Genomic DNA, 17,809 nt, shown 5'->3' on the forward strand with positions numbered 1-17,809 from the left:
CCATTATAACTTCAGAAACCTCCGATAGCAGTTCCCTGTTTTGATTGATATTATTATAAACATATATATTCCCTATTATAATAAACATGTCATCAGTTGTAAGCACACAAATGAGCCAGTGACCATTATCGCTGGATTTACGTACAATTACTTTTCCAGGGCAATTATGAAACAAACCCAGGAAGCAAGAGTTTTCCAGATGAACTGTGGAGGGCAGCAATATGCCTTTGATCTGGCCTGCAGCAAATATTAACAAGAAGTGTTTTTTTCTTCTTTCAAAGTGGTTTATTTTCACCCATATCTGAAGAGCTGCGAAGTCACTGCACACAAAGCTTGCGCACAACTCTGCTTTCTTCCATTGTCTTGGAAGCCTTGTAGTGAAATTTACAACATACTGTATAAACTCAACCGATTTTTAATTGAACCCGTTCATAGATTAATCGACTGCGTTAATTAGTTAGGCTACAAAGCTGCCAAACATCTTTCAGTGGTTTTATAGCCTACAGCCTTTTTTCTTTTTTCTTTCTAAATTAGGGCGTGTGTGGATGACGTGTCCAGTGTGAAGAATGAGGAAGGTGTAGCCTACTATCACTGTCAGTATCAACTATATAGGTCTGCCTGTACTGAATGCAAGTTTCTGCAAATTCTGGGACTAAAATAAGTAATTATAACCATTCAACATGCTATCTGAAAGTCGTTATTTTTAGGATCAGACTGCTTTGCTGAGCATGTATCAATAGCAATCACAGATCAATGCCATTCTCTTAACAACTTTTAATTTAAACTTACCTGAAATTAACCCAAACCAGTTATAACACACAGTCACATTTACACTCGTGGTTATTTAATGTAAAACGGCTATGGATTATAACAGCTATTCATGTATTTATAAATGAGCGCGCTGATATCGACGTTTGTGAAGAGGAGAAACTTTTACTCTTTCTATTCTAACAATGTGAAATGCATTTGGTAAAGAAACAATACAAATTACTAGTTTTAACACTTTAGATTTATACTTTACGTAAGCCATCACCAAAAGTCTCTATTCTACGAGAAAAGTCGAAGAGAGAGAACGAGGAAGGAAAAGCAACTTGCAGCAGTAGACCCAAGGGGTTAAACTGGGCCATAACGACAGATTCAAATTGTAAATATATATTTTTTGTTAGATGCGTCTGAGCTTCTCCAGAAACTGGATGGTAAGAAGAAAGCCTATCCTGAAAACACACTGGCCTTCAGCGATTTATACGCAACCTACACGAGCATTAGTGAGTTACATTTTGTAGGGGAGACCGGGGAGTGTTGTAACACGGTCAATTTGACAAGTCAGAAAAGAGCTGTGGTCATGTCATCAATATCATACACTCCATTCACATTTTTTATGTTACAGAAGAAGTGGCATGTGAATGTGAGCAACATTGTAGATTTTATGACCAAAAAACTGATTTTCAGGAAAGAAACCAATATTTTTCATTAAGATAATTTTTTGCCTAGCAATCATTGTGTTGTAGATACAATCTTAATGTGATACTTTGCATTCATGCTAACTTAAACCCCACATGCTAAAACAGTTAGCTATGTTATGGCTGTTTAGGTTGGGGATAGTTGTAACAGTTAATTTAAAATGTTACAACCAACTCTTAATGATTACAATGAGTCCAGTTATCGGTAACACTTTCCAATAAGGTTCATTAGATAACATTAGTTAACAACATTAGTAAACATGAACTAAGAAAGAACAATACTTCTACAGCATTTATTAATCTTAGTTAATGTTAATTTCAGCATTTACTAATGCATTATTAAAATCACAAGTTGTGTTTGTTAACGTTCGTTAATGCACTGTGAACTATAATGAATAAACAATGAACAATTGTATTTTCGTTAACTAACATTAACAAAGATTAATATGCTGCATACGTCATAAAGAAGATCTTATTTTAGAATATTAACAGTTATACATTTGACTATTATTCTTAGTTAAGCGTAAATTGTTGTAATATTCTTATGACTCGGGAATGTAATGCTCAGTTAACTGAAATAAAGCAGGCTTGATGACGTATGCAGCCTGCAGATGCGACCTCCGGAGGATGCAGCCTTCTGTTTGAGAAACGGCCGATTTTGAGCAACTGCAGCGCCTGACCTCGGCGGCTGGTCTCGTTTTGCTCTCGTGGTACTTTGATGGCACAAGTGATCGTAAGGCGGCTGCAACACCGGTCAAAGTCTGACAAATGTTCTATCCAGAATGCATTGCTTTTGTCGGGCGGCATCCGATTTTTGCCGCGCCGCATGAAGTCGAACGCACCTATTAGCAGTTGCTCGGCTGGCACAGGAAACCTGAAAAGTAAATTGCTCCTTTCACAAGCATAGAATTGCTATTTTTCCCCCACTATGATTTTCAGAGACATTCATTATGTTCACCAAAGCTCCATAAATTGAAAATCAGTACTGTAGCATTGACTTTGCAGCAAATTGCCAAACACCTTTCAGTGGTTTCTTACACAACCTTTTTTCCTAAAGTAGGCGTGGGATGGATGACGTGCACAATGTGTAAGAACGAGGAAGGTATAGCACTTACCTTTTATCAGATACCAAATACTATCAAGGTCAATATCAACGTAGATAGTAGGCCTACCTCTGAATGGAAAGTGTCTGCGATTTCTGGGAATAAAATAGGTAATTATAACAATTTTACCATGTTATTTAAAAACCATATTTTTTTAGCATTTAATCAGACTTCTGTTTTGCTGAGTAGGCTGTTTATCAAAAGCAATTACATTGCTAGTCTTTTAACAACTTTTACTTTAAACCTTTTAAAAAGTCACACAAACCAGTTATATTAAATGTCACATTTACATTCATGGCTATGTGCAGTACCGCCGCTCCCTATACGCAGAGTACGCAGTTTGCGTAGGGCACCATCCCAGTTGCTCAACAAAAAAAAAAAGAAAAAAAGTGACGCGCCATTCTCGCACCCACGACCGCTCACACCTCATGTTTGCGGCTGAATGCAAATGATCATAATTGATGGATAACTATGCCCGTGAAAAGACATCAGCAATCCGGCGCCAAGAGAAGGAAAAAAAGATGAAAACGAAGCCCGTGCTTCACTTTCAGGTAGGCTACATTCAAAATCCAGTGAAACGTTTTTGGGTGTTGAGGTCAATAACGTGTTTTAATGTCGGTAATAATTTCACCACCACCAACGCGTCTAATATTCTCTCAGCGTTTCCATGTTCACTAACAAAAGTTAGCCATGGTTTTAACACGAATAAAAAATAAATAAATAAATTACAAAATAAAAATAAAATCATGGTTCTTGTAGCCATGGGAACCGCAAATTAACCATGGTTTTGTTACTTCAAATAATAATAGACAAAGAAGTATTAAGATAATATTTTTTGTGGTTATAAAAACAAACCTAAGCCAACAACAGCCTTTAAAATGACTTAAAATGCATTATATAAAAACCCCGGGTGTGTCTCACTCGTCCTTAAAAGTGAAGCTGCGGGCTCTTTGCTCGCCCCCTGGTGGCTGGCTGCAGTACAGGTCATAAACCCTGCCCGCTCCATGTAACCGAATGGGACTTCAGTCAAAATAAAAATAAATTACACTTCCAATACAATTTTCCGAAATATGGTTTTGGTCATTTAAGGTAGTTGTTATCTGTTAAATTGTTCGTTTTTGTGATACGTTTGATTTTAACTAGTAATTTGATGCTATAAAAATGGGGCGTGTCGTTATGGTTGATTGGGTCTGCAGGAGTTTGGGCGGGAGTTTGATTCCGCGGCTCCACCTCACGACTCTACTGCGCAGACTCGGGCTCCAAACGAACCTCTACTGCGCAGACTCGGGCTCCAAATTACGTCATTTACTCAAGATGGCAGCGGCCATACTGAGATGTATTCGCTTCACTTTTCTGTAGTGGAAGTAAGCGGAGACGCGTCGTCCATCTTTTTTTACAGTCTATGATAAAAACAATGAGGCAACCCTGCTGAAAAAATGAATCACAAATACCATTACAAACATTACAAACCATCAACTTTTAACCATTAAAAACATTCTGTAGTGTGTTTTGGGACATATTCCATTAGGATTTAGAAGGTGACCAATTACCATAACCAGTAAAACCATTACAAATTTTGTGATGGTGTCCATTGTTTTTTTTTTGTTTTTTGTTTTAATCAACATTACATGTTATTACAAATGCCTGCAAAGGGAGCCAAAGGCCTGGTAATTGCTACATTTACACTTACAGGACAATCAAGTCCTTGTCTAATAGGCTATTGACCCAACATTTGATATTTTTGAACAAACATTTTGAACAAATATCCACTTAATCTCTAATTTTTGGCCACCTTTTTGCTATAGATCAGTGGTTCCCAACCACGCTCCTGGAGGCCCCCCCAACACTGCACATTTTGCATCTCTACTTTGTCTGACACACCCATTTCAGGTCTTGGAGTCTCTACTAATGAGCCGATGATATGAATCAGGTGTGTTTGATTAAGGAGACATAGAAAACTTTTGGGGTAATTTTTGAAAAACTTTTGAAGTTTTGGGGGGGCCTCCTGGATCGTGGTTGGGAACCACTGCTATAGATGACATAAAGATGAATTGGAATTGTAAATAATACAATTTAATTACTATTTATTTGTTTACTTTTATATTTTATTAAAGTTCTATTTTGACCCCTATAGTAGGCATTTTTGTTTACTTCCATAATATTTGAGGGAGGGGGCACAACAATACAATCCTGCTTAGGGCACCCATTTGGCCAGAAGCGGCCCTGGCTATGTGACTCCAGATAATATTACTTTCTTTCTGTATTTATGAACGAGCACACTCTTATGGGCGGCATGTGCTTGTAGCAGGCGTGTTTAGACATGCTGTTTTCTTTTATGATAAAAACAAAAATATCTGTTCCCTTTCATAGGTTCACTCAACGCTGCGTAAGCTAAGATGCTTTAGGAACGCCCTCTGGGTGTGCCGATTGTCTGAAGCCCTTATAGAATCACGCCAATTCATTGGCTGATGGCGCGGATGCCGTCTTCGACGTTCTTACGTCGCCTCCTTATACTGGCAAACGCGCCATCTGCTCCTCAGATTTCTCTGCCTTCACGAAGTGGCCATCTTAGCCCTTCTGTTGCGATTTTTCTGGCCCGATTTCGATCGTTCTTTCTTGGGATTTCTTCTTTTGCACTTCGGCGACTGCAGTAGTGGAACTCTGTTCTCCTTGCGGTGAAGTGCCATGGAGTATCGTCGCTGTCAGCCGCCGTGTTCTCGTTTCATCGCGAGCGACGACCCGCACAGTAAGTGTGTTAAATGTATGGGTTTTTCGCACGCGCGCGAGGCGGTTTACGGCATCACGAAATGCAAATTCTGCAAAAACTTCCGTTTCAAAACCCTCCGCACTAGGCTCGCGGTTTTTGAGAGGGAGTCATCCGTTTTTCCCCGTTGTGCTCCGGAGGCCGCTGAGGCCGCCCTCCGCGAATCCACGACCTGGGGTTCGGATGTGGAGCTCGAGGCGATGGAGAGTGAGCAGACAGGCTTCGCCTCTTCTCTCCCTCTCTCGCCTGAGCACGTGCACGTGAATTCTCCGGTTGAGTTCGCGCATGAGTATTTATGTCCTAGCCCGGAGGCACGCGACTCCGTTTCCTTCGGCCTAGATGACGTGTTATTCACAGCAGCATCCGACTCTGAGGATTTCGGGCCTGCTTTAGCCGATGCTCTCCCGCCTAGCGGGCAGGAAGCGCGGCTTACTCAGAGCTCGTGGACGTGCTTTCGCGCCACTGAAAAGCTCTCCATTGATTGGCCCGACGAGCCCCGCGAATCCCAGTCGTCTAAGCTTGACGAGCGATTCCTTAGTGGCCCACATTCTAGGCCTGAACGGAGAAAGCTAGCATTTTTCAGTGATTTGCATCACGAGATCTCCAGATCCTGGAAACAGCCTTTCTCCTCCCGCCTTACTAACGCGACAGCCGCTGACTTCACCAACCTAGTGGGTTCTGTGGAGCAGGGCTACACCGCCATTCCGGTGATCGAGGACACACTAGCCTCTCACCTTTCACCATCTTTGGCACCTTCATGGAAGTCCCGCCCCCTCCTTCCAACCAAACCATGTAGGACCACTTCCACCCTTATCGGGAAGTCCTACATTGCTGCTGGTCAGGCAGGCATGGCCCTCCACACTATGGCCATTCTCCAAGCCTACCAGGCGGATGTCCTCAAAGAAATGTATGAGGGTGGCGGGCTATCTCCAGAGGCAGTCAAAGAGCTCCGTAAAGCCACGGACCTGGCCCTGAGAGCCACTAAACACACTGCTCGTGCTGTAGGATGCTCTATGGCGGGTTCAGTAGCTGCAGAGCGCCACCTATGGCTTAATCTCACGGAGATTCGTGAGAAAGAGAAAGTTTTTCTCCTTGACGCCCCCATTTCTCAAACTGGGCTATTTGGGGAGGCGGTCAGCTCTGTGGTGGAGAAGTTTCGATCCGCCAAGTCTCAGTCAGCTGCCCTCAGGCAGTTTATGCCTAGGAGTGCGAGGGACCACTCTAACACCCCCTCCTCCTCCTTGTCTAGAGAGCGCTCCTTGCCTAGAAAGGAGACCGCCAGTAGGAGCAGCGCCCCGGTTCATCCCCCTCCGAGCACGGTCTGGGGAGCCCGCGGCCGACCATTGCCCCACCGGCGACCACGCAGGAGGATTGTTCTGAAGCGGCCTGACAGGCCTGCCGCTTCAGCTCCATCGAGTCGCTCCTGACTCTCGGGTCGGGATGAGGAGAGTTTGTCCAGAATCCTCACGAGGCAGGGCCAGACCGTTCAAATGTTCCTGCCCACCTCTAACACACTCTCCTCACGCAGATCGGTCACGTCTGCCCAGCAGGTTTCGGTGTGCAGCGAACGGCCATCTTCAGTCTCTTTCAATGTGGCAGTTGGGAGACGCATCAAGCTCTCTCCCCCAACTACTTGTTCCTTCGTCAGCCGCGGCTCGCGTGATAGGAGACACATTCGGTTCTCTCCCACAGCCTTCGGTCACCGTGGACTCCCTCATCCTAACCAAGGACACCATAGGCTTTCCTTCGTGGTGGACGACATCACCCCCTCCAGACCTTCTCGACACCCCAACTCAGGTATGTCTTCTAGACTACAACACTCTGCTTCCTCTATCGCATTTCTTTCACGAATGGGAGCGTCTACCAGGGGTATCGTCTTGGGTTCTCCGCACAATTCGGTCCGGCTACACACTCCAGTTTGGCCGCAATCCTCCCCGCTTCGACGGGGTTCACCTGACAGTAGTAAGCAGCGCCTCAAAGGCTTCTGTGCTACAGCAGGAACTGTCCTCCCTCCTCCTCAAGGGGGCAATAGAGGAAGTCCCTCAATCGGATCTGGAACGAGGCTTTTTCAGTCGCTATTTTCTTGTGCCGAAGAGGGACGGCGGTTTACGACCTATTCTGGACCTGCGTCGTCTCAACCTCTCCCTTTACAAAGGGCAGTTCAAGATGTTGACGTTAAAGAATATTATGTCTCAGATTCGAGTGGGAGACTGGTTTGTCACTGTCGATCTGAAAGATGCCTATTTTCATATTCAGGTCGTTCGGCGGCACAGGAAGTTCCTTCGGTTTGCTTTTGGAGGCAAGGCTTACCAATACAAGGTTCTTCCCTTTGGCCTGGCTTTGGCTCCGAGGATGTTCACAAAGTGCATGGACGCTGCTCTGGCCCCTTTGAGGCTCCAGGGCATTCGTGTACTCAACTACCTGGACTATTGGCTTATCCTGGCCCACTCCAGGGAGTCAGTGAGCCGTCACAGGGATGTCGTCCTATGCCACATTCGTGCTCTTGGCCTCAGATTGAACACCAAGAAGAGTGTTCTCTCCCCCTCCCAACAAACTGTGTTTTTGGGAGTGCACTTGGATTCCATTCAAATGCAGGCCCGTCTGGCTCCTGCACGGATTTCCGGCCTCAATACATATTTGGCCAGTTTCAAACTAGTCCATCATGTCTCCGTGAGCACTTGTCGCAGGCTCTTAGGCCTCATGGCTGCAGCCTCCCCTGTGCTGCCTCTGGGGTTGCTTCACATGAGACCGTTCCTTTGGTGGTTGAAACTTTCAGAGATCCACTCCGCAGGTCCAGCCACTCGCCTAGTAAGGGTGTCGCCTTACTAACGCGACAGCCGCTGACTTCACCAACCTAGTGGGTTCTGTGGAGCAGGGCTACACCGCCATTCCGGTGATCGAGGACACACTAGCCTCTCACCTTTCACCATCTTTGGCGCCTTCATGGAAGTCCCGCCCCCTCCTTCCAACCAAACCATGTAGGACCACTTCCACCCTTATCGGGAAGTCCTACATTGCTGCTGGTCAGGCAGGCATGGCCCTCCACACTATGGCCATTCTCCAAGCCTACCAGGCGGATGTCCTCAAAGAAATGGATGAGGGTGGCGGGCTATCTCCAGAGGCAGTCAAAGAGCTCCGTAAAGCCACAGACCTGGCCCTGAGAGCCACTAAACACACTGCTCGTGCTGTAGGATGCTCTATGGCGGGTTCGGTAGCTGCAGAGCGCCACCTATGGCTTAATCTCACGGAGATTCGTGAGAAAGAGAAAGTTTTTCTCCTTGACGCCCCCATTTCTCAAACTGGGCTATTTGGGGAGGCGGTCAGCTCTGTGGTGGAGAAGTTTCGATCCGCCAAGTCTCAGTCAGCTGCCCTCAGGCAGTTTATGCCTAGGAGTGCGAGGGACCACTCTAACACCCCCTCCTCCTCCTTGTCTAGAGAGCTCCTTGCCTAGAAAGGAGACCGCCAGTAGGAGCAGCGCCCGGTTCATCCCCTCCGAGCACGGTCTGGGAGCCCGCGGCCGACCATTGCCCCACCGGCGACCACGCAGGAGGATTGTTCTGAAGCGGCCTGACAGGCCTGCCGCTTCAGCTCCATCGAGTCGCTCCTGACTCTCGGGTCGGGATGAGGAGAGTTTGTCCAGAATCCTCACGAGGCAGGGCCAGACCGTTCAAATGTTTCTGCCCACCTCTAACACACTCTCCTCACGCAGATCGGTCACGTCTGCCCAGCAGGTTTCGGTGTGCAGCGAACGGCCATCTTCAGTCTCTTTCAATGTGGCAGTTGGGAGACGCATCAAGCTCTCTCCCCCAACTACTTGTTCCTTCGTCAGCCGCGGCTCGCGTGATAGGAGACACATTCGGTTCTCTCCCACAGCCTTCGGTCACCGTGGACTCCCTCATCCTAACCAAGGACACCATAGGCTTTCCTTCGTGGTGGACGACATCACCCCCTCCAGACCTTCTCGACACCCCAACTCAGGTATGTCTTCTAGACTACAACACTCTGCTTCCTCTATCGCATTTCTTTCACGAATGGGAGCGTCTACCAGGGGTATCGTCTTGGGTTCTCCGCACAATTCGGTCCGGCTACACACTCCAGTTTGGCCGCAATCCTCCCCGCTTCGACGGGGTTCACCTGACAGTAGTAAGCAGCGCCTCAAAGGCTTCTGTGCTACAGCAGGAACTGTCCTCCCTCCTCCTCAAGGGGGCAATAGAGGAAGTCCCTCAATCGGATCTGGAACGAGGCTTTTTCAGTCGCTATTTTCTTGTGCTGAAGAGGGACGGCGGTTTCGACCTATTCTGGACCTGCGTCGTCTCAACCTCTCCCTTTACAAAGGGCAGTTCAAGATGTTGACGTTAAAGACTATTATGTCTCAGATTCGAGTGGGAGACTGGTTTGTCACTGTCGATCTGAAAGATGCCTATTTTCATATTCAGGTCGTTCGGCGGCACAGGAAGTTCCTTCGGTTTGCTTTTGGAGGCAAGGCTTACCAATACAAGGTTCTTCCCTTTGGCCTGGCTTTGGCTCCGAGGATGTTCACAAAGTGCATGGACGCTGCTCTGGCCCCTTTGAGGCTCCAGGGCATTCGTGTACTCAACTACCTGGACTATTGGCTTATCCTGGCCCACTCCAGGGAGTCAGTGAGCCGTCACAGGGATGTCGTCCTGCGCCACATTCGTGCTCTTGGCCTCAGATTGAACACCAAGAAGAGTGTTCTCTCCCCCTCCCAACAAACTGTGTTTTTGGGAGTGCACTTGGATTCCATTCAAATGCAGGCCCGTCTGGCTCCTGCACGGATTTCCGGCCTCAATACATATTTGGCCAGTTTCAAACTAGTCCATCATGTCTCCGTGAGCACTTGTCGCAGGCTCTTAGGCCTCATGGCTGCAGCCTCCCCTGTGCTGCCTCTGGGGTTGCTTCACATGAGACCGTTCCTTTGGTGGTTGAAACTTTCAGGGATCCACTCCGCAGGTCCAGCCACTCGCCTAGTAAGGGTGTCGCGCAGTTGTCTTCGCACCCTTTTAATATGGCGGGATCCCCTTTTTCTCCAGAGTGGAGTCAGAATGGGCGCGACAGACGCATCCCTGACAGGCTGGGGCGCGGTCTTCGAGGGCAGACCGGCGTGCGGAGTTTGGTCAGGAGAGTTCCTCTCATGGCACATAAACTGCCTGGAGTTGAGAGCTGTCTTCCTGGCATTGATTCACTTTCTCCCCTCACTCAAGGGGTGTCATGTGATTGTCAGGACGGACAAAATGGCCGTAGTGTCCCATATAAATCGCCAAGGGGGTTCACGGTCGCGCACCCTGAACAGGCATGCACGCCGTCTCCTCCTTTGGGCTCAGGACAAGTTCCTCTCCTTGAGAGCGGTTCACGTTCCGGGAGTATTGAACCTCGCAGCCGACTTTCTGTCAAGACAGAAGCTCAGGTCAGTGGAGTGGATGTTGAACCGCCAAACGGTAGCCCAGATTTGGAATGTGTTCGGCAAAGCGGAAGTGGACCTCTTTGCGTCGCAGGAGTCATCCCAATGCCCGCTTTGGTTCTCCCTGAGTTCCCCGGCACCTCTGGGCATAGATGCGTTCGCTCACCCTTGGCCGGACATGAGGCTGTACGCGTTTCCGCCCGTCAAGCTGATTCCGGCAGTTCTGTGCAGGATCAAGGAGAGCGGTGCCCGTCTCCTTCTCGTAGCCCCGTTCTGGCCATCCCAGACGTGGTTCTCGGAGCTGATTCCTCTTCTGTATCAGTCCCCTTGGGAGATTCCGATCAGGCAGGACCTGCTCTCTCAGCTTCAGGGCAAGATCTGGCACCCTCAACCCGAGATCTGGAAGCTGTGGGTATGGCCCATCCAGGATCACAGGTTTTGACTTCTGGCCTTCCTGCTGAGGTTCAGGAGACTATTGCTAGTGCTAGAGCCCCCTCCACTAGAAAGCTGTACTCTTCCAAATGGAAGGTCTTTGAGTTTTGGTGTTTAGCCCACGCAGTGGACCCAGTTGGTTGCCCTATTGGTTCAGTGCTAGAGTTCCTGCAAGAGAAACTTTTAAGTGAGTGAAGTGAGTGAGTGAGTGAGGCAGGGGCAGCTGCTACCACCTTAAGGGTTTATGTTGCGGCCATCGCCTCTCAAAGAGAGCTAGATGAGATTCCCCTGGGCAGACATCGGCTGGTCTCTGCGTTTATGCGTGGTGTCCGGTGTTCGCAGCGTCTCGTTCCCTATTCAGAGAACAAGGGTTACGCGAGTTCACAGTTTTTTTCCGTAATGTCGTATTTAGCATTTTACTTTGTACTACAGGCCTATACAAAGATGTAACTAAACATTAAAGAAAGGGGAGACCAAAAATAAAGGATTTGAAAACATCTTTGTAGCAATACTGTAGTTGATTCAAACCTTGACTGGTTTGATCTTCATGTTGGGAATTGTTCTGTTCTTTTATGTTGCTTTTGGACAAACAACAAAAGTAAATGCACTGGAACTTGAACTGAAAAAGTCGAAATGTGTCCCTGAAGTTGTGAATATACCATTGCTGTAACAAGTGACTTCACAAAGTTCAATGTAATAAACTGAGCTCAGGTATTCATGAGGACAGTTTAATCATGGTACATTTTATGCTTATGAATCATTTATAGTTGGAATATTTTACATAATAAATGTTCATATTTTTTAAAATGTAATTTCTTAAAACAATAGCATCACACACATTTTATTTTCATTGTCTATATGACTCAACTATGACTCAAGATTAACTATTAACAATGTAAAGAAAGAAGAAAAGAAGAATTAATGTTTAGCACCCAAATTTCAAGTCTTTAACATGTCTCAACAGATTGTTACGAGTATTTGAAGATCCATGGAAATCCAGATCCAAGTACCATTTGCAGTTCCAGTGCCAGCACCAGCAGTACCTAGAAAAACAGATCCTCTAATACAATGCATCATGAAAAACAAGTTAAAGAAACTTAAATTAAATATTAAATAAGAGGAAGAGATATTAATGGATTGTACCCTTCTGAAGTTTGGAAGGATGATGTTACACTATTAATGGCAGCAGTTATATGCAGAAATGAAGAAATCTGCTCTTATCTACTTAAAGAGTCAGCTGATCCAAACATACACTCAACAAAAGGATGGACACCTCTACATTATGCTGCATTTACACCTGGAGTTTCACTGAGTATCGTGAAAAGATTACTTGCAGAAAAAGCTAACCCAGATGGACATCAATTACAATTGTTTACTCCATTACAATGTGCTGTTGGTCAAAACTGTGAAGACATTGTGAAAGCACTTATAGAGGCTGGAGCTTCACCTGAAAGGAACTATGAGACAAATCCAGAGCTTGAAAAAAAGGTGGAGAAAATGATTCATCAATTATCTTCACAGGGTGAAGAGTCTGAGAAAGTACATCTATTTTTCTCTTTTTCTTGTGCTGTACGAACAAAAAATCAGAGAGAAGTTTTCATAATCTATAAGGAACATTTCTTTCAAGAGGATCCTTTCATTCATACAATTCTGTTTGAGGTGTATTATGGTGTCATTGGTCCAAGTTCAGAGCAGTATCGTCAGAGCGCCATCAAGTGGTTAAAAGATACAAAGAGTGCAGACAGATACATCGAGGGAGTCATCAAACGCTTCCCAAGAATCCCTCAGGAACACTGTCTGATTGCACTGAACTGCTTAAATGTTGCTTTGTGTGTCAGTGAAAACATCACCTCTCAGGTATTCAGTGATCTTGTGCCAATTCTAACAAACAGACTTCAGCACTCTGGAAACACACAAGGAGAAAAAGTCAATTATCTGATACTAAAGATACTCAACGTTATGATGCAGAAGACGTCTGAGCAGAAAGTGGGACTCAATCATTCTGTCTATGAGAAGTTATGCAAAAGTCTGTTGCCTCTCACACGTCCTGATCATTCAAGTCTAATTGGAGTTTGGACCTATGGACTGTTTGCCTATATAAATGATATTGCTCCTGAACTTGTAGCATTGTGTGGATTGTCACCCATCCTAGAGATGACACTTATTAAAGCAGAGACAGAGATGGATGAAGTCATGAAAAAAAAGCTGCAAAAGTTGGATGAATCACTCAGACATCCAGCAGGTTTAAGTGCAGTGGATGGTTTATGTGAGGAGACTGCAGCTCTATTGACAACCAGGAAGAAGAAGAAGAAGAAGAAGAAGAAGAAACAAATTCAGCAAGAGGCTGGATCACAAGAAGGTGAGCTTCAAGATAAAGAGGAACCGCATCCAGACTCTGTAGTGACATCCATTGAGGAATCAAATTCAAGTGTGCAGCCGTTCACACAACCTGATGAGAGCCCAAATAGCTCAAGAAGGTGGCATCAAAAAAGCCATCGTTGGAGGTCCAAGCTTGAGAAGCTAGCTAACACTGATGGTAGCAGGACATACAGACTGCCAGGTCTTACTCTTGTTATTGATCCTGAATTTCTGATCGCTGATGGAAGTGATGGAACACACGTTTTCCTTGGTTTGAAGGATGACGGCACTGAGGTGGCTGTGAAACGAATGAACAGGTTTAATTACCGAGTCCTCAGAAATGAGGAGGAATTTCTTCGGCTTCCAGAACTTGACAGTCCCTCTATTGTGCGCTATGTGGACTTTGCAGAAGATGACAATTTCGGATACCTTGTTCTTCAGCTTTGTGAGTACACACTGGAGGAATATATCCAAGACCATTTACCGGATGACAGCGCTGAGAGATCTTTGGTTCTGAAGAAGCTGGTGAAGGAAGTTCTCTGCAGTTTACAGGTTTTACACGACCAGAAAACCAAAGTACTCCATCGAGACATCAAACCCCAGAATGTCCTGATTGGTAGGAGTTAAACTTATGTGATTAAATTAATTAGAATCCATTTTTTCTAGAAATAATTTGAACTTTCTGTTTGTTATAGACATAAAAGGAAAAGCCAAATTGGCTGATTTTGGCATAAGTCGCCGTCTGAAACAGGGTGAAACCACTTTACGAACAAGCATCGCTGGAACTAAATGCTGGAAGGCAAAAGAGAACATAAATGAGAAGTTCAACACTGGATACAAGAGGAGCTCCGACATTCAGGTGTGTTTTCAGTATTTATTAATTTACTCAAAGTTTGCTCAAATTTTACTAATTCTGAATTAGTAGTACATTGTAACTTGTGCGAAGGTTGCTGGGATGTTAGTCTACTACATTCTCTCTGGAGGACAACATCCATTTGGTGAAGATGTGGATTGTGAGTACAACATTTCACGAGGAAGATACTCACTGAAGCATCTGGATGATGATGTAGCGAAGGATCTCGTCGAGTGGATGATTAATGAAGATCCAAACAACAGACCGACTGTGGAGCAAACCCTTGCACACCCCTTCTTCTGGACTGATGAACGGTAAAATATGATCTTGATTGCATTTGACTGGTGAAATACAGTACAAAACTTAAATGAATATGTCCGAGGTGCCATGAGTCATTACTCCCAGTATGTTCCTTTTAAGCCTAAAACAATCTCTGTTTTTAATCACAATTTATTTGTATATCGTTTTTAGACACTATAGAATAGATGATTGTATAATGTTTCTGAAATTGTCTCAGGAAACTGCGGTATCTGAAAATATTGGGAAATGAGAAAGAGGCTGACAATTGTCGTAATAAAGATGAGGAGCTGCTTAATGCCATCTCAAAATACACAGAGGGGAAAAGCTTTTCTGAATGGAAGACTAAAGTAAGTCAGTCATTTTAAAAAACAGCTGTTATTGCCTAGATCTTTAATTAATAATGTGGAAATTCATCGTTCAGTGTCAAAATATTGTTTTCACAGTTGCCGTCAGAGCTTATCCAGAAAATGGATGGTAAGAAGAAAGCCTATCCTGAGAACACACTGGGCCTGCTGCGATTTATACGCAACCTACACGAGCATTAGTGAGTTACAGGAATAACTGACGATGGATTGTTGAATTGTAAAGAAATGTTGCATAGCAAATCCTCAGCTGGTAATGTGTTGACAATGCAAGTCGGAGTATAAATAAACTATCAACTGATCAAGTACGATCAACAGGCAGAAGTAGAGAAATATTGTAGAACTGTATGAAAAATGAGTTTCAAACTCATTCAGTTTTAAGACTTTTGTGCACAATAATAATTTTTTTTTTGTCGCTCTCTCCACAGTAAACCAGATGCTGTGAAAATCAACCTGATGGCTTTATTCCCTGATCTCTTTGGGAGTGTGTACTTGTTTGCCAAAGAAAGAGGATGGAACTCCAGAGAAAGTGTCATTATGGACATCAACTCGGCATCATGAACTGAGTTGATGTCAAAAATCTGTCATAAAATTCTGCAGTCATTCCAACACAGAGCACAGTACAGCTTTTAAACAGTTTTAGTTTTTTTTTCTCAGTTACTAAAGTACTGATGATTTAATATTTCAACAAAACAGAAAATCTTAAGTCTTTTATTACATAAATCTCTATAAATGAAAGATATAAAAATATATACAGTGGGGCAAAAAAGTATTTAGTCAGCCACCAATTGTGCAAGTTCTCCCACTTAAAAAGATGAGAGAGGCCTGTAATTTTCATCATAGGTATACCTCAACTATGAGAGACAAAATGAGAAAAAAAAAAATCCAGAAAATCACATTGTAGGATTTTTAAAGAATTTATTAGCAAATTATGGTGGAAAATAAGTATTTGGTCAATAACAAAATTTCATCTCAATACTTTGTTATATACCCTTTGCTGGCAATGACAGAGGTCAAACGTTTTCTGTAAGTCTTCACAAGGTTTTCACACACTGTTGCTGGTATTTTGGCCCATTCCTCCATGCAGATCTCCTCTAGAGCAGTAGTGTTTTGGGGCTGTCGCTGGCCAACACGGACTTTCAACTCCCTCCAAAGATTTTCGATGGGGTTGAGATCTGGATACTGGCTAGGCCACTCCAGGACCTTGAAATGCTTCTTACGAAGCCAATCCTTCGTTGCCCGGGCGGTGTGTTTGGGATCATTGTCATGCTGAAAGACCCAGCCACGTTTCATCTTCAATGCCCTTGCTGATGGAAGGAGGTTTTCACTCAAAATCTCACGATACATGGCCCCATTCATTCTTTCGTTTACACGGATCAGTCGTCCTGGTCCCTTTGCAAAAAAACAGCCCCAAAGCATGATGTTTCCACCCCCATGCTTCACAGTAGGTATGGTGTTCTTTGGATGCAACTCAGCATTCTTTCTCCTCCAAACACGACAAGTTGAGTTTTTACCAAAAAGTTCTGTTTTGGTTTCATCTGACCATATGATCATCCAAATGCTCTCTAGCAAACTTCAGACGGGCCCGGACATGTACTGGCTTAAGCAGGGGGACACGTCTGGCACTGCAGGATTTGAGTCCCTGGCGGTGCAGTGTGTTACTGATGGTAGCCTTTGTTACTTTGGTCCCAGCTCTCTGCAGGTCATTCACTAGGTCCCCCCGTGTGGTTCTGGGATTTTTGCTCACAGTTCTTGTGATCATTTTGACCCCACGGGTGAGATCTTCGTGGAGCCCCAGATCGAGGGAGATTATCAGTGGTCTTTTATGTCTTCCATTTTCTAATAATTGCTCCCACAGTTGATTTCTTCACACCAAGCTGCTTACCTATTGCAGATTCAGTCTTCCCAGCCTGGTGCAGGTCTACAATTTTGTTTCTGGTGTCCTTTGACAGCTCTTTGGTCTTAGCCATGGTGGAGTTTGGAGTTGGACTGTTTGAGGTTGTGGACAGGTGTCTTTTATACTGATAACGAGTTCAAACAGATGCCATTAATACAGGTAACGAGTGGAGGACAGAGGAGCCTCTTAAAGAAGAAGTTACAGGTCTGTGAGAGCCAGAAATCTTGCTTGTTTGTAGGTGACAAAATACTTATTTTACCGAGGAATTTACCAATTAATTCTTTAAAAATCCTACAATGTGATTTTCTGGATTTTTTTTTCTCATTTTGTCTCTCACAGTTGAGGTACACCTATGATGAACATTGCAGGCCTCTCTCATCTTTTTAAGTGGGAGAACTTGTACAATTGGTGGCTGACTAAATACTTTTTTGCCCCACTGTAAGAACATTTTTAAAACATGTGTACTCCCATGCAATCTTCCTCATGGATCATGAAAACTTTTCAGTGCAATGTGAAACCTGCTGTGGTGGTGACAAAATATAAATAAAAAGTGCTTTATAACCTGGTGATTGGCAGAAAAACTCATGATGGTGTCATATAAAATTAATCATCATACCTTTTGATAACCGTTTGGGTAGATTTAACAGGCAGTAAATGGATTTTGGGTCAGCTTGGATAGGTATGTATAATAACATTACTGTAAAATGTCCCATTACAAACTATAATGAACGATTTAGGCCTGGTTTAACAGACAGGGCTTAGCTCAGTTAGGACATTTAAAGGGATAGTTCACCCCAAAATGAAAATTCTGTTATTAATTATTCACCCTCATGTCGTTCCAAACCCTTAAGACCTCCGTTC

The 17,809-nt window shown here is 44.5% G+C and overlaps 1 protein-coding gene across 1 annotated transcript; it reads left to right on the top strand.

Annotated features, from left to right (window-relative positions):
* Positions 1-2,768: 2,768 nt before the first annotated feature.
* Positions 2,769-15,612, top strand: LOC131543516 (uncharacterized). The gene is made up of 7 exons (XM_058780895.1): positions 2,769-3,114; positions 12,143-14,152; positions 14,232-14,395; positions 14,483-14,703; positions 14,907-15,036; positions 15,133-15,233; positions 15,480-15,612. The coding sequence occupies exons 2-7, from the start codon at positions 12,358-12,360 to the stop codon at positions 15,610-15,612; spliced, it is 2,544 nt and encodes an 847-aa protein (XP_058636878.1). The 5' UTR covers positions 2,769-3,114; positions 12,143-12,357.
* Positions 15,613-17,809: the final 2,197 nt, after the last annotated feature.

This window comes from Onychostoma macrolepis, chromosome 07 (assembly GCF_012432095.1).
Source record: "Onychostoma macrolepis isolate SWU-2019 chromosome 07, ASM1243209v1, whole genome shotgun sequence".
NCBI classification, from domain to species: Eukaryota; Metazoa; Chordata; class Actinopteri; order Cypriniformes; family Cyprinidae; genus Onychostoma; species Onychostoma macrolepis.